The 20,838-nt window shown below is 49.8% G+C and overlaps 1 protein-coding gene and 1 long non-coding RNA gene across 2 annotated transcripts; both read right to left on the bottom strand.

Annotated features, from left to right (window-relative positions):
• Window positions 1-10,099: 10,099 nt before the first annotated feature.
• On the bottom strand, window positions 10,100-11,195 carry C6H11orf96 (chromosome 6 C11orf96 homolog). Its single transcript, XM_075030953.1, has one exon. It carries the CDS (start codon window positions 10,923-10,925, stop codon window positions 10,557-10,559), a length of 369 nt encoding a protein of 122 aa, XP_074887054.1. The 5' UTR covers window positions 10,926-11,195; the 3' UTR covers window positions 10,100-10,556.
• Window positions 11,196-15,897: 4,702 nt separating this feature from the next.
• On the bottom strand, window positions 15,898-19,847 carry LOC142032339 (uncharacterized). The gene is made up of 3 exons (XR_012650812.1): window positions 19,641-19,847; window positions 18,788-18,955; window positions 15,898-16,487 (listed from the first exon to the last, which is right to left on the bottom strand). It is a non-coding gene; the product is annotated as an uncharacterized LOC142032339 (long non-coding RNA).
• Window positions 19,848-20,838: the final 991 nt, after the last annotated feature.

The following is a 20,838-nucleotide window of genomic DNA, read 5'->3' as shown; positions in this document are numbered from 1 at the left end:
CCCTGCTGACGTGCAGGGAATGAAGCAGAGCAGCTCGGGAGGGGTTTGGCACGTAGCTCCCGGTCCGCAGCGAGCCCCGCAAAGCCTGGAGGAGCCGGCTCGCTGCAGTCTGGCCTGGTGGGTTTTCCTTACGCCCCTCAGGTCCTGCACGGTCTTAAAGATGTTCACAGAGGACGTGGCAGCACGTTGTGGGCTTCAGGGCACAGAAGCCTTAAGGATGGGCAGGATTCAGAAGGTTCCCGAGAGCCAGTGGATTCGGTAAGGGAGCCCTGACACTTGCCTTAACAGCATTTGGGGGTTTTTTAAACCTGAATGGGGTTTTTTTAAAAAAAAATAATTAAAAAAAAAGAAGCCAGTCAGAGGAGCACAAACAGTTCTTGCAGGAAAGCCAGCGAGACCTCCCGGCCCCAGTGTTTTCCGTAGGAAATCCTGCCCCTGCCCGTGGTGTGCCGAGGACCACTGCAATTGCGGCAGCAGCCTTCCTCTTCGACCTGCCTCCTCCTCAGGTCTCCCAGGGGAGCCAAGCAAGGAGGGGACTTGGAAAGCTCCGAGAAAAAGGGTCCAATAGATTCAGCAACACCGGGACCCTCTCCCAAGTTTCGCGGGCCTGGTCAAGCCCAGCAGATAAGCAGCAGGAAAAAACATCAAGCCGAGCTACGAGGATCAGCCAAGATCTTGCACACGTGTGTGAGTTAGTTTGCGTAGGAAGCGGGGGGCATCGCACGGTGACGAGAGCTTTCAGCCCATCGTACGTGAGCTAGGAACGTGCTCGATAAAAATAGGCACTGCGCATTTGGTAACAGCAGGGAAAAGCACAATGCCGGCTTTTCACATACAATCCCAGTCTACCTGTTATTATTGTCTGGGCTCCAGCAACGAACCCTGAGCCAAATTCTGGGGTGATTTATTCCTCGCTCAGTATAATTCCATTTATTGAGTGGAGTTACTTAGTCATCGCAAAATTTGGCCCAGTTTTTTTTATTTGGACATTTATTTTGTTCTTCTAATCATGCCCCCTGAAATGTTAACCCTACAGACTTTGAAAATAACCATTTTCTCTAGCAGGACCAACACGGCATTTGGAAAGGAACCATACGCTGGCACTCGACTTCTGCTTTATTTAGATACGTTCTGGAGGTGGTGCTGATGCTCACTTTAGGATCAGTCTCCAAGTGCCTACGCAGGAATTAAGCACAGGGTAGGAGATAAAGCTCACATCCATGGGGACACGGACATGGGAGGACAAGGACAGAAATCTTCACCTTCTGCTTCTAAAGCTGAATTTCCAGTTGCTTGAAAGCAACCAAACCAGTCAGCTCACCCACAAACGCACGCACTGGTGCAGGGAAGCACCGGTACATCGCCTGGGAGCGTCTGCCCACCTTCTGGACACCAGTGGTTTGGGGACCCTCTGTACCCCGTCCCCATGCGATCGTCACTGGCTCTGCATAAACCTGTCTCCTAGGAATTTGCCTAATTGCATTTTGAGTGGGCCAGTCCTTTTGGCATCCACAACATCCTTTGACAGTGAATTGTGTGATTATGTTATTTGTTGTGCAAGAAAAATATTTCCTTTTGCTTGTCCTAAACCTGCTGTCCAATAACTTAGACGCTGCTCCGGCTCTTGTATTGTCGGAAATAATTAAGAAGGTCCTCGCTGATCTTCACAAGCTATTCATGAATTCCTGCATCTCCCTCCTATCTTCTTTTTTTTTTTTTTTTTCCAAACTGAAAGGTCCTGCTTTACTAAGTTTCTGTTCAACAGCAGGAAATATAGATACCTTTTTTGAACTTTTTTTTTTTTTTTTTAAATAAATAGACCTAAACAGAATATTCAAGATGCCAGGGCACTGTCATTTTAGTTGCCAGATTAGGATTTTTTGTTTGGCTCTTGATTTCTTTCCTAGTAATTGTCAACATTCTTATCACTCAATCGTTGCTGAGTAGCAACTTGCCTTAAGACTATCACCGATAACTCCAGCATCTCTTTCACCGTCAATAATTGCTGCTTTAGAGTACTTCATATTGAATACATAGTCAAGTGTATGTAGTTTACAGTGTTGCAGGGACTAGACTTAGCTTTTCTGGTATTGCCTGATCCTCCTTGAGTGTTCACTTTAGTCTTTGTTCAGCCAGAGGGCCAAAGACTTTCTAGCCAGCTTCCTTCTTTCAATGTGTTTGCAAAAGTTTATAGCAGAAGCTTCTAGCTTTTTACAAGCCATTCTTCAAACATCTTTTTTTAAGCATGTCTTATTATGATTTCACATTTAACATCCCAGTATTTATGATCCTTTCTGGTTTTCCCCTTTGGACATGACTTATGCTTTTTGCAGGATATCTTTTTACTTCTAATAATATTCTTTAATCTACTATTTAACTCTGCTAGCTATTTTTATTCTTTTTGAAAAGTCTTTCTGGTAGTGAAATTTATCATGGACTCCTAATATCCAGAGCCTAGATATCTGCAAGCCTTTTTTACTCTTTTGACTTCTTTTAATTTTCATCCTTGAAGCTAAGGCTTTACTGTAGAGGATGGGAGGGGAAGAAGGTTTACCCGACAGAGCCATGAAATTTGAATGCTTGACTATCTCTATTGCAAAGTGCCTTGTCATTGCATCTGTATACTCCCTGAGCTAAATCAAGAGCTCCCCGAGGCTTGTAGGTGCTCAGACTTGTTGCTCTAGGAAGCACTGCTTATAGTACCAAAACACAGCATCACCATCATGCCCTCTTGTAATATTTGCCTGGTCTGTACGAGGTTAGGTGAAATTTCTTGTTATTGCTTTCTTGGCTACCTTTGTACCCTCTCTTTCTCTCAGAATAGCTCATCCGTTGCAGCATCCCCCCTGGGTGCCGTTTCACCACCCTAGTCCCGTACCGATCCGACAGAGGGATGACAACTCTGCCCATAAGGACTCTGCGGTACTTGCTGGCACTCTTTACTTAGCTACGTTGTTTAGCTCAGGTTTTGTTTCACATAAAGCGTTGCTCCTCTCCTCGTTGACCTACTCAGTCATCACGTACTTTGACGTCCTACTGGGCAGCTCCTTCCCACTAAGCTCCTGAAGCGACCACATTTTGGCTCCGACACGATGCCAGCCTCTTCTCTCGGATGCTCACATGAAGCCCTCCTTCCTCCCTGATCCAGACTCACATTCATGCTGACAAGATAAGCCCTTTTCTAATGTAGAAACACCATGGGATCCCTGCATAGCAGCAGCAGAACAGCCATCAGGCTCAGGTGCCCGAGCAAGGGGCTGGGACACCTGAGAAGGCCACATACAAGCCCAGTAATGTGTAAATACCATTCACCAGCTTTCTCAGCCTGAAATCCTGCCACAGGTCACCAGCAAGCGGCAGGACACTTTTTTCTCCCCACTTCCCAAAAGTATTTCTGAGCAGCAGAAAGTGTGCGTGTGTGTCCCCAAAGGGCAGGAGCCAGGGGCTGCACGCAGCCTCCGACGGGTGACACGGGGACTCTGGACCGCAGAGGTTTGGGCTCTGCGTGGGGCTCTCCAGCAAAGCAAAGCCTCTTTCTTTGGGACAGGTGATCTCACCACACAGCTGTGAGTTTTATAAACCATGACATCCCACTGCTGGGCATTTGCCCTCTGAATAAATCCGAGTCCTCTCCATTCGCCAACCAAATGCATCTCCCGCGGCTGCAAAGCAACAGACCTCCATCTGCAGGGATTAACGAACAAAGCCTCATCAATTCCCAGCTCTCCTGCAGGGAAACTGAGGTCCGGAGAGGAGCAGCTTGCTCAGGGCCACACCGTGCACCGACGGGAGGATGGGGACCAGCACTCTCTCCTCTAACTCTCCATCTCTCCCTGCGAGCACAAGACCATTTTCTGTCCCCGAACAAGCAGTAAACCCTGGGAGCCCCATCTGCCAGCACCCCTGCTCTGAGCCCCGGAGCACCTTCGCGTCTAAAGCTAAGTAGAAATCTCAGTGATCCTGCCACCTCTCTTGCTTTGCTTGCTTCATTGGTATGGTAAAAATACAGATGCTTTATCCACGAGTAAACACACACATAGGCACAATCATAAAATTAATAACTAAACTCTTAAAGCTAGTAGATTGATAATTTGGGGTTGATTTTCTGGGAAAAGGAGGAGTCGGTTGATACCTCTCACATTTATTTTGGGAAGCAAACAAATATGTCACATAAAAATGCCAATATGCTTCAGAACTAGAAAAAGCAGGCAAAACTTAATTTCATTTTGTTGGACCCCAAGGGTGCGTAAACTCAGGGGTGCTATTAATGGAAGTTGATTAAAACCAGGCTCTCTTGTTTGCCTTCTTAGGCAGGCGGGCCACATCAAATTTCACTCTGAGGTTGGGTATTTTTGTCTTCTTTCTTTCTTTCCTTCCTGCCTCTCCCCTCTCCTCGCACCATTTGGTTCTGCTCCAGCATCTCCATACCCAAACAACTCTGCTTTAGCTGCCTCTTTGCAAAGCGACAGAGCTGTGGCCTTCCAGGTTTCGGCACTTCTGCATCTTTCCAACCCTTCCAACCCCAACCATCCAGCCTGCCTCCAAAGCACAGAGTACCTTGGAGCTGTGCAGGCCACCACGATACCACATCCGCGCCTCCGTGAAAGCCCCTTGCATGTATTCCCAGCTGATAAACGCCAGCCACATACGCTTGAAATCCATGCAACTCAGCTTAACAGCAAATGTTTAACAGTAAGCATGAGCGATAACCTATGTTTCCGATGCTGCTTTCCTTCTGTTTGCTTTTACATAAGGAACAGTGGAAAAACCACGTTACTTCGCTGAATTTCCTCTGAAAGATTCAAGGCAGCAGAGTGCAGGCTCCCTCAGACATTAGAGGCTGTTGTGAAAAGAGACTAAAATGGATCTTTAATGATCACGGTCAGGACCTCCAAATACTTCTCAAAGGGAAAACACTGACTTGCCAGAACCCAAGATTAAAAGTAACAAGCACATAAACATCCTTCACATGGTTTTGTATTAGCCAAGAGCCATTTCACAAGCAAGCTGTGTTCTCTCCCTCCCTCTCTCCCTTCTCGCCAGTCCCCTTCCCTCCTGCCCAAGAAAGGTCATTTTCTTCACAGGGAAGAAAAAGAAGAAGAAAAAAAAAAATCTTCCACAACAACAGGGTTTTAAATCAAGCCAAGGAAGAAAACTTCCCTTTCACCAGTTCCTAATAAATAACTTCAACCTCTTCAATGCAAGTATTTCCAAACAAAGAATCTCTGTTCAAGACAGAGTCGTAAATTATCATGGTAGCTTTTGTTTTGTTTGAAATCGGACCCAGGCGAACCTCAGTTTGGTTTCAAAGAAAGTCTTCTGCAGTCTCATATCAGTAGGGACTCATGGAGGAGCCGAAGGAAAGTCTCCTCCCGTCTCGCTCCAGCTCCCCCAGCTTCTCCCCATCGCCGCCACCGGCTCCCACTCCGTCTGGGAGCAGGGAACAGACGTCCCAGCCAGGCGGGCGTGTTATCAGCCGTGCTGCTCCCAAAGCACAACGACGATTAAACTCGTGTAAGGTTGTGTGATGCCTCAGAGTATCCCGGGTGTGACGGAGCAGGGGAGCAATGGCTCGGACATTTCAAGCCAGTCCATAAAGGAGCTCAGCAACAGCGGCAAATGGCATGAATGCTCAAGAGGCAAATCCAGATCAACTCCAGAGTACAGCTGGACCAAAGCCAGTCTGACACCAGTGCAGCCAAAATCAGGATCTGACCCTATGCTATTTATAACATACCATGACATTTGCTAACACAGTAGTCATAAGTGCATAATTACCAAGTTTGCGCGTTTAATAGCGTTAAAGCTGATGCTCCAGGACGAGAAATGGTCACACGACTCTGACACTGCAGTTATTGGCTATGCAGGAAGTATTACCTTCTCCCCTGGTACCAGTTAAACTAATTGCACTGTCAAATATCTGGAGGTGCTTTGCTCTACAGCCAAGAGCTGGGCTGCTCTGTTAGCAGCACTCACTCTAGACTAGACAGACCAGGCACAGGGACACGCACGCGCGTACGTGTGATGAGATGCTGTTAGGGAATTAAGTCATTCCCACAATTAATTAATTAATTCAGCCGCCTGACTTCAGGTAGCTACTCAAGTGGAAGTGAAAGACCACGTACTACTTCTTGCTAAAGCCCTGCAGGGTTGAGCTGGCAACCTCCCCGTACTGTTCAACAGCCTCCTACTTCAGAAGGTGAGCTCCCCTTGCTCGTGTTATTACCGGACACCAGATTATTTTCTGCTCAGGGCATAACCTGGCATCTTTACACCTTAAAAAATACCCCTAGAGTTAAGAGCCACGCTTGCTGAAGCACTGCGCACAGCTTGCACGCTCTATTTGAAGATGGCTGTGAGAAGCTAAACCGCAAATCCAGGGCACCGGTGCATCCCTGCACAGGCAGCCTGAGCTCTGCTCAGGGATTTTGGGCTATCTCCACCTCCCCAAGGTTTTTTTCCCCCCTCCCCACAGAAATGCAAGTTCCACGTACAAGAGACAGCTCAAACTGAGCCATGCCACGGGAGCTGACAATTGTCAGATTAAATAAATTATTTAATTGTTTTATTGCCTGACAATTAAATGGACGCCTCGGTTTGTGTTTTGTCCTACGGCTTCGCTGTTACTTTGGAGGTTAGATAAGGACGGTCGTGTGGTGTTTCTTACCCAGGGCAGCATCCCACAGTCTGTCCACCGCGCTCCTGCAGGATCAGACCCACAGCACCGGTAAGGGTCAGGAGATAGGTCATCGTTAACCAGCTCCTAAAGCAAATGCATTCTTGGGATCCCGGCACAGAAACCTGCAGGAATTACAAGCACCTTCTCTTATCTGTTCCTGATAACAGCTCCACTCTGAAGCATCCCCGGTGAGTCACCAGAAACCCAGAGATGAGAGAAGTCATCCAACAGCAGAAATGGTGCACATCCAGCGGGGAGAGGAGACCGTCCTCAGCCCCTTGGGGCGGACACTAAATTGCAATCAGAAATCCTCCATGAATTACTGAGTCAAATTTAATTAAAATATTTTGGAAAAAAGCAGAAAAAGCTTGTCTGTGAGATGTACAGAGAGGGTTGGTTTTTTTCCCCTGATGCCAGGAGAGCGATGATACTGCACCATTCAGACCCCTCTACACTTGTCAGGCCAACGTAAGGCACGGAGGTACAAATCCACCACACCAGCATGAGTAGTTTTACATTAACTCAGCATTTCAACATGAGGAGAGGGGGAAAATACTGATGAGCTTGAGGACTGGACACAAAACAGGAATAGAATAAAAGAATTGCTTGCAAGTTCAAGCCTTTACTCACCTCACCGTGCGCTCCTCTCGCCGCAGAGGACAGGACAATTTACACATGAAGCCATCCGAGAATAAAGCGCAGGTCCCATTGAAGACAAATTCTGCTGTGTGATTTCCTGCGATTTGGAGAAACAGGGCTGAAGGCACCCCAGGGGTCCTCAGTCTCCCCTTCGCCCCAAGACCCGTCCTGCTGCACCGGGAGCGTGCAGACATGGAGTGCTCGTGCTCGTGCCTACTCACTGCCATGCTGAGCATCACCGTAAGTGGCGTCTGCTGGATGATTTTAAGCTGTGAATTGGTGAAGGGAAACGTACAACCCACATCTCAAGCCTGGGTAGTGGGTGACGGACTCAGAACCCTTTAATACAGTCATTACCCTCAGTAAAGTGAATTGAATAGGTCTTCCTGCAATCCTTACAGAACAGGTATCCATGATGCTTAAAGAGATCCACTGCAAGAGAAGCCTTCAAAATTAGCAGCGCAGGAAGACTGGAAGGGAGGTTTATTTTTCTAGCGGCATTCAGGAGGGCCTCTCCAGGACAGAGCTAAAACACCCTGGCTTTTCACCCTCCTGCCTCTGATCGTAACTGTTTGGAAGATAAATCCTAGCCTATCTTTAGCACTGGCATCTCCCACGTTATTCACTTCGAGATGGAGCAGAAAAATGTTAACAAAGAACAGTTCAAGAGAAACTTATTTATTCAGCCTAACCACTGGAATATGGCTTTTCCTCAAATATTATGCTACAACAGATTCTCAAACCCTCTTTGTCCTCTGTGTTAACATCCATATTTGTCTCTCGAAGCAGAAAAGGGACCGTGGCTATTTTCCCCCTTCCAGGAAGCAAGGACCCGATGCTCTGCTGCTGGCTGGCTCAGCACAGCCTCCTGTGCCTCCTGCGTGCCGACAGCACAGCTGCACGCTAAAGCAGGGATGGGAAGGGTGACGGTAAATGGCCTGCTATTAATCCCAGCTGCTAAACAGAAATGATGAGCGGGGAAGAAGATCATGCGCTCACAGCCTCTTGAAGCTGTCACACACTTTGTGTATCGCAGGGATTTGTACCAGAGCTGAAAGCAAAGCGAGACTGAAAAGGAGTCTGAAACCTGCAGCATGGGGAGGATGCTATGCAACCTCCAGAAATCCTACGCAGCTCAATTAGCCTGCTGCGTACATTACGTGACATTTAGGCACACGGCTATAGAGTTCCCACAGATGTTTCCAACCCCAAACTCCCAGAATTGTAACAGCATTAGGAATTTGTTGAGGACAATTAGCTCAGCTGCTGATTATTTCTTAACCGAGTCTGGTTTGCCTGGCTGAAAGCTGTTCTGGAGGTCGAGTTGCTTTGCTTTGTACGTAAATCTTGTGTACGTATGTACTGTGTCTACCCAGAAAGCAGCCATCAGGGTCTAACGGCAAAGGGAGACAAACTGTTTCACAGACTGCATGCAGGGGGATAAGTGGGGGTGGGGGTTTAAATGTGGGGGTTTGGGGGTGTTTTGGGTTTTTTGTTGTTTTTTTTTTAACAAGGAGGTCAGGTCAGAGCCCAGACCTGTTTCCTTACCTGCTGAATTGTGTGCACAACCCTCCCCTGGTGCTGGAGGTCAGCTGGCTCTCCTACTGCAAGGAAGTTTTTAAATCCCTTCCTATACTTATAAAACTTGGTGAAGGACCTATCCAAAAACAACCCCTCCCCTCCTGATTTTCCTCAGCTTTAAGCTAGAGAGAGACAGGCTTCAGCTGTGCCCGGAGTCAGGAGCCACCACTGGGCTCCTCACTCAGGTCATCTGCTGAACTTCAGTGCCCAGGGGGTACAAGTACCCTGTTCTTCATCTGCATCGCGCTCATCTTCTTCCTCTGCCCCAGCCCTTACCTCCCCCCAAAAAGCTCACAGCATGCCGTTTATCCCTATTGATCAGTACGATTGCACGTCAAGCCAGGACATCAGAAAAGCTGTAACTCCCCAGAAAAATCTTACCACAGAAATGTTAAGTTAGAGGCTACAGCTCGCTATCGCCTAATACCTAATAACTGGGAAGTTTCAACTGCTGGAGGCTTGCCTTGAAGGAAGATGCTCCCATGGGATTACACTATTAGCACAGGAGTATTTCAGGAGAATGAAGAAAATACAGAGCGAAGATTCCCAGTCCAGGAATTTGCTTTCCACTCTGTGGAGAGCTTCAGGTGCTCCTCGGCACATACACCGTAGACAGAGAAAATCTTACATGCGCTTGCACGCACACATACACACAGAAGCCCCACATAACTTCACTCCTATACCACACCAAAATACCCTTGCTTTTCAACCCCAAGAAAAGCACATCCACATAGTACTGTGAGCTCTAGTAAATAAAACTGCATTACATCCAATTACCAAACCCGTCTGCAGCACTAAACAATTTATGGGTCAGAAGGGGAAGGGGAGAAGAGACAAAACCGACTTGGACGAGAACAGAAAGTATACATGCACTTTTGTGAACGCCTGAGGCTTGCCCAGTTGCATTAAGGTTCTGGGACACAGCCAGTTACAAACGCTCCTTAAACGCCGATTCAGGTTAACAGAAAGATCTCAAAGAAGCAAAAAAAAGTTACGCAAGATGAGTCTAACTCGGCTCTCGTCTCATTAGCTCGTACCTGACAGTACAGACCACAAAACCTCTCTGAGCAGCATCCCCGAGGAACGCATTGCTGCTTCTGCACTGGCTACCGACAGCCTTTAAATCCCTTTAGCCGGCCAAGGGGTAAGGGAAGCTGGAAGAGGACGGTTGGATCCCTGAAATAAGGACAGTCCGATAGGTACTGTGCAAATATATCAGATTTTATTACTCTTTTATGGAAATAATAAGAGACATTCAGGTAGAAACATATTAAATTAACGCAGTCAACAGTTTAAATGCAAAAATAAATATAAAGTCCAGCAGCTCGATGCATCTAAACCAGCTCATTTCTCCTAACGAATAGAAAAAGATTTTTTATTTTTTTTTTTTTTTTTTCCCCGCGCGCGTTCGTCTTTTAAACGGGAGAGAGTTTCATACAATCAAATAGAAACGAAGGTACAAGCGCTTTCTTAGAAAACATCCCGACCCCAGACCCGGCTGCCAGCCCCGGGGCGATCCCTTGCAGCGGAGCCCAGTCCGTGCCACTGCCGCCGGGTCGGACCGGGTCGGACCGCGTCCCACCGGGTCGGACCGCGTCCCACCGGCTCCCACCGGGTCGGACCGGGTCCCACCGGGTCGGACCGGGTCCCACCGCCCTCAGAGGGCCGAGTCCGAGTCGCTGGAGTCGAGGCTGTTGCGGAGCCGGCAGCTGCCGAGGCGGTCCCGCTGGAGGCTGAGGTTCTGGGTGCTCCGCCGCAGGCACTCCAGCGACTGCAGGAAGGATTTTTTGGCCTTCTCCTCCTCCATGGGGGACACCCCTTCCTCCTCCACCTCCTGGATCTCGTCGAAAGTCACCGGCTGCGTCTTGAAGCGCGACTGCCGCGGCCGCCGCGGTTTGCCCTTGGGGGTCTTGGAGGGGCGGGCGGGGGGCGGCGGGGGAAACTCCTCGGCCACGCACACGAAGTGGGGCATCACCGCTTGGTAGCTGGAGCAGACCCCCAGCAATTCGGCCGGCTTAGCGGCCATCCTCCCGCCCGCGGGACCGCCCGCCGCGGGGGTCGGGGCAGGAGCCGGGGCCGGAGCCGGCGGAGCGGGGTGCGCTGCTTCGGCCGTGCCGGTTACCGAAAGCTCCGACGGCTTGAAGAGGCCGGGCGGGGACGGACGGCGCCGAGAAGTTGCGGTACGGTCCCGTCCGGAGGGATGCGGAGCGGAGAGAGACGCGGTGCGCAGCGGGGAGAGAGACCCGGGACCGGGCTCGGTGCGGAGCGAAGCCGCTGCTGCTGCTGCTGCTGCTGCTGCTGCTACCGGCGGCGGCTCCTCTCCGCCGTTATATAGCCCGGCGGTGCCCCCGCGGGAGCATGCTCAGACACAGCGGCGGAGCCCACTCGCGGCGTGGAGGGCGGAGCCCACTCGCGGCGTGGAGGGCGCTTCCCTTCCGCCTGACGTCTACCCCGGGACCGCCGCCCCCGGTTGTGTCGTCCCCCCCTCCCCGCTCCCTTCTCTCCCCCCCGGGCATCCCTGGGGGGTTGCTGAGCTGCAGAGGCAGTTCGGCTTCGTACATCTGCCCTGGCAGCTTTTGGGTGGTTAGGGTTGGGTTTGTGGTTTTTTGGTTTTTTTTTTTTACCAATACCATCGTTTCTATGGCTGTAAAAGAATACTAACAGACCAGGCGGCTTTCAGCAGGGACGGCTACCGTCAGAATAACTTACACGCAGTTCGAGGCAACCCCGAGGCAAGCCCAAAGCGGAATACCCTAACGCTACCATGACCCACATTGAAAATACCGACATCACGCGGGATGCTCCCAGGCTAAGAGACCACCAGCAATAAGGGGTTAAGCAGGACTCAAGACACGGGGATCTCATTCCCAATTCTGCCACCTCTCATGTAGTTTAAACGCCTGCCTCAGCGTGACTCCGTTTTCTTTCCTTTTAGAAGGATTCCTAAAATTTTCCGTTCCCCTGTGGGCTCTGTAATACTTCTTCGACGCGATGTGGAATTGCATCCTCAGACAAAAAAAAAACCCAAAACCCAGCGTACGACTATTACTGAGCTGAAACAAAAGCTTGCAAATTAATGACGGCTGGGACCACGCTTTAAAGCTGTGCGTGCCAAGGAGTCTCAGTGATGGAAAAACCCAACAGCGTAAGAAAAACATATGATAGGAATAGGAAAGGAGCTAGAAGGAAGCGGAGTAGAAGAGCACGAGGGAGGAAGAGCCTGAAATGGTTAGTCTGTCCCCTGTTCAGGGCTAATGTTAGACTATTCCCATAAAGACATTCTCCAGTATAGCTTCACCCACTCGAGGATATTTTTGAAGCTTGGTTAGGAACTGGGAAGGAAGCAGAGGCTTAGCAACGGCATCGGGAATCCCGGTCTGTGCCGGCGAGGGGACAGCGTGCTCAGGACCCCGAGGTTTGCCAAGCAGTCGGTGCCCCCATGCTCGGTGTGCGCACCCGGCACAGCAGCACGGTGTAGGGGTACCCGGGGCACCTCCAGCACCAGCCGGTAAATTAGCCCACAGAGAGATCTGCACTTCTTCCCCCAGCAGCCCTGGGTCCTGTGCCCAAGCTAGCACGTCTGCGGCTAGCTTGAGTTTATTGCGCTTTGCCATAAACCACGTTCTTTCTGCAGAGGTGGACAAGCGCTCTGAAAAAAAACCCAGCTTACATCCAGCACACACGTCCTATGCCGTAGTCCAGCACACAAAAAGGGACTTGGTTTTGAAACCCCACCATCAGAAAGCCTCAGCTTTGTCTTTGGGTAAAACTCGGGACTAAGTCCCTCCTCTGCCTTAGCAGTGGCGACGTTTCAGGACTTGCCCTGGAAACAAACCCTTGTAATGACAGCCCTCTCTCAAACGGGATAAAACAAAACAAGAAGACAGCTTTGGGAGAGAGGGGACCAGCGGCACTCGCTAGCGGGTTTCCAGAAGGCTGGCTGCTTCGCCTCTTGCCAGCGTAAAAGAAACATGAAGAGCCTTCGCTTTATGAAGCACCTGGCTGCGATCTCTCAGCTCCTTGGCTCCCCGAGGCAGCTTTAGGGCCAGGTTCAGTCTGAAGCCTTTCTACTGGGAGATACAATTAGCTTAATAAGGGAACAATTTTCTGTTTGGTCAAACTGAATCATTCCAGCTTGGAGAAGGCTGTGGGTTTTTTACTGTTGATTTTAATGGCTAAATTTAGCCCATACAGCCCTTACTGCAGTACGACGACTTTCTCTCCGAGAGCCCTATTTACAACAGGTTTTATTCCCGAAGACTTGATTCTGCAGCATGGCGAGAGCTGAACTGCGTTTCCTCGGCACGGTCCTCTAAGAAGACGAGCCTGCAGGACAGCGTGGAGGACTCCAGGGGCTGAGCTTGTCTATCCTGCAGAAAGAAGCTGTGAGGTGACATAGGAGCCTTGTTCTGGCGATGGAGAAAAGCACCTCACATTCCTATGAAGCAAGGTAAATTTAATCTGCTCTAGCGTAAGGGGATCCATGGTTCTGCCGAAAAAAGGCCAGTTGAATTGGTATCTGAAATTCAACACATGCATCCCCAGTCCAAACTGCCCGTCTGGTTTCATACAGGAAGTTCAGCATGAGGGCAAACAGGTTTCACTTCAGGTAGAACGAACATTTAATTCCCTCACAATTCTGATTATAAAGTGCTCTGGGGAATTTCAATGCTGAGTTGGAGCAACATCACCATGGTAATAACCAGAAGGCCTTAAGATTTTATTTGAGACAATTCAGAAAAAATATCCTGTGACATAATCCCCCAAGTTAGGTCTGCAATGCGCTAATGTAAAAACTATATTTACTCCAGTGGTTTAAATCATGACTTCAGTCTCGGTTGCTCCCGCTATTGAAATGTGACCTCATGGTATAGATTACAAAAACTCTCGGCCACATGGGTCATCAGAGCGGATTCTGTCCTGCATAGTACAGGGCTGAAGTCATGTTGTACAGAGGCTGGAGGGAACCTTTATCCGGGGTTAGGAACGTTTCAAATGCTGCCTGTTTTACAGAAAATACCCACTCGACAGCTGTGGGGCCCTGGGAAGTTAAAATGCCAGGAGAAACAACGAACGCTGCTGAAACAGCACCACGGACATTAGTTTTTATGTCATCGGGTCACTCGTTTAACAATCCGACTATAGGGAATACACACAGAGCCTATTAATTATTATTCCTCTTGCTGGCTATCAGATTGAATGCCACAGAAGGGAAAGGAAAGAGCAAGAAGAGGAGGGGGACAGAGAGAGAGATCCACCTCTTCCTGTAGAAAAAGAAACTTTTGAAAGGCCAGAGCTTTCACAGAAACCACCTGTAGTTAGGGAATCCAGCGCGGATACCCTGAACACTGCGGTTTGTGCCCCCGCAACGGAGCGGTGCGGGATGAGCTGCTTCCCAGCAGGATGCCTTAACCCATCCCCAGCAGGTGGGTTTCAAATCTCCTCTGAAAAAATACTCGAGAGCAAAACCTGCCTCTTGCTGTCCTGCCCGGTGGCATTTCCCTGTTCTGTACGGACAGGCACCGCGCAGCGCCTCGTGCTGCGCATCTCGACTCGGCATTCTGCTCTGTGAATTAATTTCCATGAGGAAGCGGGACGGAGTTGCAGTTCCTTCTCCGCTCTACTTCACACCCTGAAACAAGCCTCTCTAAAATAATAATAAAAACATTCGGCTAAGTACAACCTAACAGATACCAGCTTACGAGTAGGAAAGGACAAAATAAACGAACAGGCAGTCGATACGAACTACTTTTGAAAGCAGAAGGTAAGTCTCCTCATCTTTTTCTCTGCATGCACGTTTGATTTAAACCTGAAATTGTACCTTTCTGGTGGGGGAACCCAAGTTACTCAACGAGGCCCAACTGAAACCCACTCCGAGTCTGCTGCCTGGAAAAAAGCAAACCGTTGTTTCTTTCTAGCTATCATAACAAAACGGCAGCACCACCGGGTGCCGCTTAACTCAGCAGCCAGGCCTCTCTCAAGCACGCACGAATGCATTTACACCAGGGAACTGTTTGCCTAATTACTTGCAAGGGCTATGCACTCAAGGTTGCCATATCCCTTCCCTTATGTATTTGGTTGGACATCCTTTATCTTCCTTCGCAGTGTTTCTAGCTGGGACTTCAGCAGCCTTTTAACATTTTTTCCTTTTAAAAAAAAATAATAAAGAAAAGCAAAGGCAGCCGCAGGAGCTGACTGCCTGAGGGTGATCCTACAGCAAGGATCACACACCCGCACGCTCACAGTCGGGAAGCCGACAGAGCAACACGCAGCCAGCATTTTAAATGCTTGACGTGTCGCTTGAAGTATTTTCCTAAAAACAGATCCCTCACGTTCCCCGGGCCACGCCGAGGGGCATCCTACCCGGCAGCACTCGGGGGCAGCCGCAGAGAGCCCGGCAGCCGGCGGCGCAGGTGAGGAAGAAGCACTTCTCCCCTCTGCAGCAGGCAGGTATCGAGAAGGATTTAGCCACAGGATTGGAAATCTCCGTAGGCAAGGGAAGATCAGGCTTGTTCTGCAGCACACCCTGACTCCAGCCTCCCACCCCGAGCACCGGGATTTTTGTCCCCTGCAGTGTGAGACGAGGGAGAAGCCCTCGGCGATGAGGATGGAGGAGACTTCCCTACGGCACTTAGCGTGTCTCGGAGGGCAGATACGTTCAGCAAGGCACCCGCCAGCGGCACCGGGAGGCTCAGGTCCCTGCCGGGCTGTTTGCAGGCAGCCTAGGAAAAATTACTTCCACGAGGAAGCTATTGCTGACATACCAGGGAGTTGCTAGGATGGGCAAGTTCTCTGAGGGATGCTTCAAACTGGATGTGTTCAACGCATGAATTACTGGTGCATGGAAGAATTTTTTACATCTTCCCAGGCAGTCTGCCACAGAAATGGTGCCACCTTGCCACTTATCGAGGTTTTAAGAGACTTCTCTAGACAAAGTAACTTTTTAAGAGAAAAAGGTTGTCTCATTTTTATACATAACTTGGCCATTTTAGCTGAAAAATAATTTCCAAGCCAACCTAAAGTAGCAAGTATGGGAAATTCAGCTGAGTTGTTGACTCCCAATGTTTTCTTTTTACAGATGGCTCCTCCGCACAATCCTTCCTTCCTCAGCCCGTCCCTGAAACCTGGCTCCTCCTCTTCCCCATCCTCCAGCTGCGGCTCCTGCTCCCTCTTCCTCAGTCACAGCCACCAGAGTTTTAGCGAGACCCACGCGAGCCCAGGCCCACCAGCCCAGCGACGCTCGCTGGCACAGCGATGCCATCCCCAACGGCACCGCTCTTTACATGGGAACTGACCTGGAAGAGAAGGTATTCCATAAGGCACTGTTAGCCATACAAAGTCCAAGCACTGCTATTTCCATCAAGTATAACTATATCATCTATACATATATTTATAAAATATAAATCAATGCAATGCTGAATCATTTCAGGGGTGAGGTCACAGGTCTAGGACACCGGAGATGTAAACCTGCCATGGATTTTCACTGCGACGTTAACTCACCAAAACCCACGTTTCGGCTTCCCAGCGAGGCGTGCGAGAAGAGTGCTGTTGTAACTTGGCCAAGGGTGGTCAGCTCAGGCTTGGGCTGCTTTAAAATGAAGACCACAAAGATCAAAGTCAGGTTTGGTAGGAAGGATGGGTAGAAATGAGGAACCCTCAGAAGCAGAGGAGCCAGCCAAAGGCAGGAGCGTGGCGAGGGTTGAGACAGGAGGGAGCAGGAGGAGCAGCGGGGCCGGTCAAGAGCAGAACCAAGGCTGGAGTAACAAGAGCAAGGGACAGAATCTGGGGTCGATGGCAGGGATGGAAAACTCAGCCGTGGGCCGTACAGGGTACGTGGCATTCGCTCTCTTCAAATCTCACTTCTCCCTGCCAGCCCGTGACGAGATCCGGGAGCAGGACCGTTTCTGCAAGGCGAGGATGTACCCACAGTGTGACCGTAGGTCGTGACAAACTCTCGTTAATACTTGTCAGGAGCTCATGATACAACACGGTTAATGCAAAGTATTCAAAGCTCCTACCCCCTCAAACATCTCACTTTTCAGTCTCGCCTGACTTCTTATGAGCTGTGATAAATCCTGTAAAGCTTCTGCCCACTGCCATTAGGACAAAGCACTGACTAAAATGTCTGAATGTATTAATGCTCCTCACAGAAATACATGATTTTATTCTCTATATTGCATTGTTTTAATTGTAAAGTGATAGCTGAAGTGAGAAGTCAGTGCTTCAGTAGCACATCACACGATAACAGCATTTGGCTGTCATCAGACCACTAATAATAAATGTGGCAATAAACCTCTTTGTTTTCAAAAGAGCTGCAAAATGTTCCCTGACGAAAACTGCTACATTAAATTTTCCGTGTTTGGCCTGACGGGTGTCAGAAGGGATGGCAGCTTTTCCCGGCGCTGTTGCTGACGTATCAGGACACGGTGATACAAGGATACAAGATAAAAGTGCGGTTTAGACAATTGGAAACCAGTGATTGCAGAAAACTCAGCTGTTTAAAGAATGAAACTGTACTTTTATCAAATTAAGAGACTGACTCCTTTGAATAATCCTGCTGGTAGAAGTTGTTGTCACTTGGAGTAAAATTAACCTCTAACCTCCCACGGCTTTAACTGTCAAGGTATTACTATGTCTAGTTGTTACTGTGATCCTCTCAATTAAGCAGCACAGAAATTAGGATTTCTAGTTCAAGAATACCTTTTGCAAATAATAAAACACATCCTGTCCCAGGTTCAAAAGCTTGAAAAAATATTTTGCCCCACAAATTAAATGAAAAAAAAAAAAAAAAGTTTTGGGAAAAAAACCCCAACTTTTGCGTGTGCAGGGGAGAATTTTGCTATGAATCCCGGGAGCTTGTGTCCCTCCGTGTGGTCCATGCCAAGCTGGTGGCCGGGACAGTGCTGATGGCCACGCGTCCTGCATCCCAGGCAACGTGTCAGCTGCGAAGCAGAAATGCTATCGGCAAGGGAGCGAGGAGAGGAAGATTCCCCTGGTCCTTGTCCAGGAGGCTCAGCGTAACCCATAGCTATCTGAGCACAGGATGCTCATCTTGGTTTCTCTTCTGTACCCAACTGCTGATTTTTGCAAGAGGTGAAGAAATTGAATTATTTTTTTGAGACTTTTCCTATCTTTTCTCAGATTTGGACAAAATTGACCACGAACCTCAAAACTAGCGAGGGAAGGCTGACCAGCAGACAGCACAGCCACAAAGGCTCTGGCTGCTTTGGAGGTCGGGCAAAAGGGAAACCTTTTCTATATGAGTCAAGATTAAAAATCTTACTTTGGTCCCACAGATAGGATCTTGGCCTCTGAAGGACTTTATCTTCTACTTCCTTCTGCAGCTAAAAACACTGCAGAGCATCCAAGCATTTCAGCAGAATAAATTTCGTTTTTTTCCTCTTTTTAAGCCTCTTGGTAAGTAATCAAGAAAGAAATCAACTGTAGTCTAGCGATTAAAACAGAAGTTTCTTGACAATGAACTATCAGACTTCAAGAAATCCTGCAAATCCTGCAGACTGCTTTTTACTCAGTCTCTAAAACTTTTGGGGCACTTTAGACAAAAATTACTACAACCACATCAGTAAATAGGTGAGTGACACCGGTTCCAACAGCTGAAGCCCTGCCTTGCAGAGGTGCTCATGCTGACAAGCAGAAAGAAAAAAAGCATAACCCCATCCCTGTTAGATCAAAGCCCGTAGCACCCAAAGCTGAGGAATGATCTTTGTAACACTGGGAAGAAGCTTTTCTAAGATAAAACAGAGCCACTTTGGTCTCTGCAAGGGAACTGAAGCCAGGAGTTAACTGATGAGGTGACCAACGACTCATCGGTGCAAAATACAGGGATTTTACAGAGAAGCAGCCAATGCTCAGGCTGTTTTATTCTACCTGTGGCTGCTGCAGCACCAAGACGCTGCGTCCTGCGTCCAGCCCGCAGTCCTCGCTCCATCGCTCTCCTTGTCCTGAGGCCTGGGAGGATTTCTTCATGCCGGCTTGTCAGCCTGTCCCAGGGAAGGAAGCTCTTCTCTGGCACGAGCCGTGATGGCTTCATCACCGCTGGGGAAGCACAGGTTATCGGCAAATTTTGCCTTACGCGCAGTTTGCCAGATATACCTTCCTACCGACGTGCCCCCTGCCTCCCCATCCCGGCCGTGTAACCCGGGGAGCCTGCAGCCACCCTCCGCTTCCCAACAGAAAACACCACCGAGCAATTTTAAATCCTTCTTCCATCACTCCTGCTTGCTTTTCCCAAAAAATTGAGGGGGCCTGCATCTTGTGGTCCTCCTCCTTTCCAAGCTCCCCCCCAGCCTCCCGCTATTTCAAGCTAAAGGCATGCCATGCCGGTCGGGCAGGCTGTCTCCTCCTTGGCACAGTGCAGAAACCCAGCACGGAAGGATGCGGGGAGCGGGGGGATACTGGGAACCATGTAAATTCTGCAGCCTAACAAACTGGCACCAAGCTGGGACTGTGGGTTGTATGTCTAGGCCAGTACAGCCTCTGGCAAGTCACGTCTCTGTTCGCTCCCACTTCATCTTTTGCTCTCTGCATCAAAAGCTCTTCAGGGCAGAAGTCCTCCCGCAGCCCTCCCCGATGATGAGGAGGACCCGACGGCCAGTGACAAGTCACAGCCACAACTCCCCTGTGCCACCCAGTGCTGGGGCTCTTTCTAGCCTGTGGGTTCTTCCAAGTGGCCTGTTTTCTGCTCTTTTCTGCTTTAAAGGATCGTGCTCGGCCAGCTTACCTCCCAGGGTCAGCCACTGCAGGGTTGCACGGCAGCCTGCTGGCACAAGGGCACTGCTGGAAACACACGCCCAGGGGCAGAGGACTGGCACCGGTAACTCGGAGATCAGCTGTAATGTCAGCCCACTCTTCAGCGTGGATCTATGCGGTGTCTCCACCATGGGAGACAGAATAAGTAACTGTATTGGGTTTGCATGACAAGGTTTTGGTAGCGGGGGGCTACAGGGGTGGCTTCTGTGAGAAGCTGCTAGAAGCTTCCCCCAAGTCCAACAGAGCCAATGCCAGCCGGCTCCAAGTCAGACCCACGACTGGCCAAGGCTGAACCCATCAGTGATGGCGGCAGCGCCTCTGGGAGAACATATTTAAGAAGGGAAGAAAGTTGCAGCAGGCACAGAAACAGCAGCTGGAGACAGACGTGAGAACATGTGAGAGAAAGAACCCTGCAGACCCCCAGGTCAGTGCAGAAGGAGGGGAGGAGATGCTCCAGGCGCCGGAGCAGAGATTCCCCTGCAGCCCGTGGTGATGAAGACCACGGTGAGGCAGGCTGTCCCCCTGCAGCCCAGGGAGGTCCACAGTGGAGCAGATCTCCACCTGCAGCCCGGGGAGGACCCCATGCCGGAGCAGGGGGATGCCTGAAGGAGGCTGTGACCCCGTGGGAAGCCCACGCTGGAGCAGGCTCCTGGCAGGACCTGTAGACCCATGGAGAGAGGAGCCCACGCTGGAGCAGGTTTTCTGGCAGGACTTGTGACCCTGTGGGGGACCCACGCTGGAGCAGTCTGTGCCTGAAGGACTGCAGCCCGGGGAAGGGACCCACGCTGGAACAGTTTGTGAAGAACTGCAGCCCGTGGGAAGGACCCACGTTGGAGAAGTTTGTGGAGGACTGTCTCCCGTGGGAGGGACCCCACGCTGGAGCAGGGGAAGAGTGTGATGAGTCCTGCCCCTGTGCCGCTGGGAGGGAGTAGGTAGAGAATCTGGGTGTGAAGCTGTGCTCGGGAAGAAGGGAGAGGTGGAGGGAAGGTGTTTTGAGATTTGATTTTATTTCTCATTATGCTACTCTGGTTGCTTGGCAATAAATTAAGTTAATTTTCCCCAAGTTGATTCTGTTTTGCCCGTGACGGTAACTGATGATCTCTCCCTGTCCTTATCTCGACCCACAAGCCCTTTGTTATATTTTCTCTCCCCTGTCCAGCTGAGGGGGG

Source organism: Buteo buteo, chromosome 6 (genome assembly GCF_964188355.1).
Source record: "Buteo buteo chromosome 6, bButBut1.hap1.1, whole genome shotgun sequence".
NCBI lineage: Eukaryota > Metazoa > Chordata > Aves > Accipitriformes > Accipitridae > Buteo > Buteo buteo.
Note: the sequence above shows the minus strand (reverse complement) of the source record. Positions and strands in the feature narration are given on the sequence as shown.

Coding starts and splice junctions, on each gene's coding strand:
- C6H11orf96 (XM_075030953.1), bottom strand. CDS start 10,925: ATGGCCGCTAAGCCGGCCGAATTGCTGGGGGTCTGCTCCAGCTACCAA.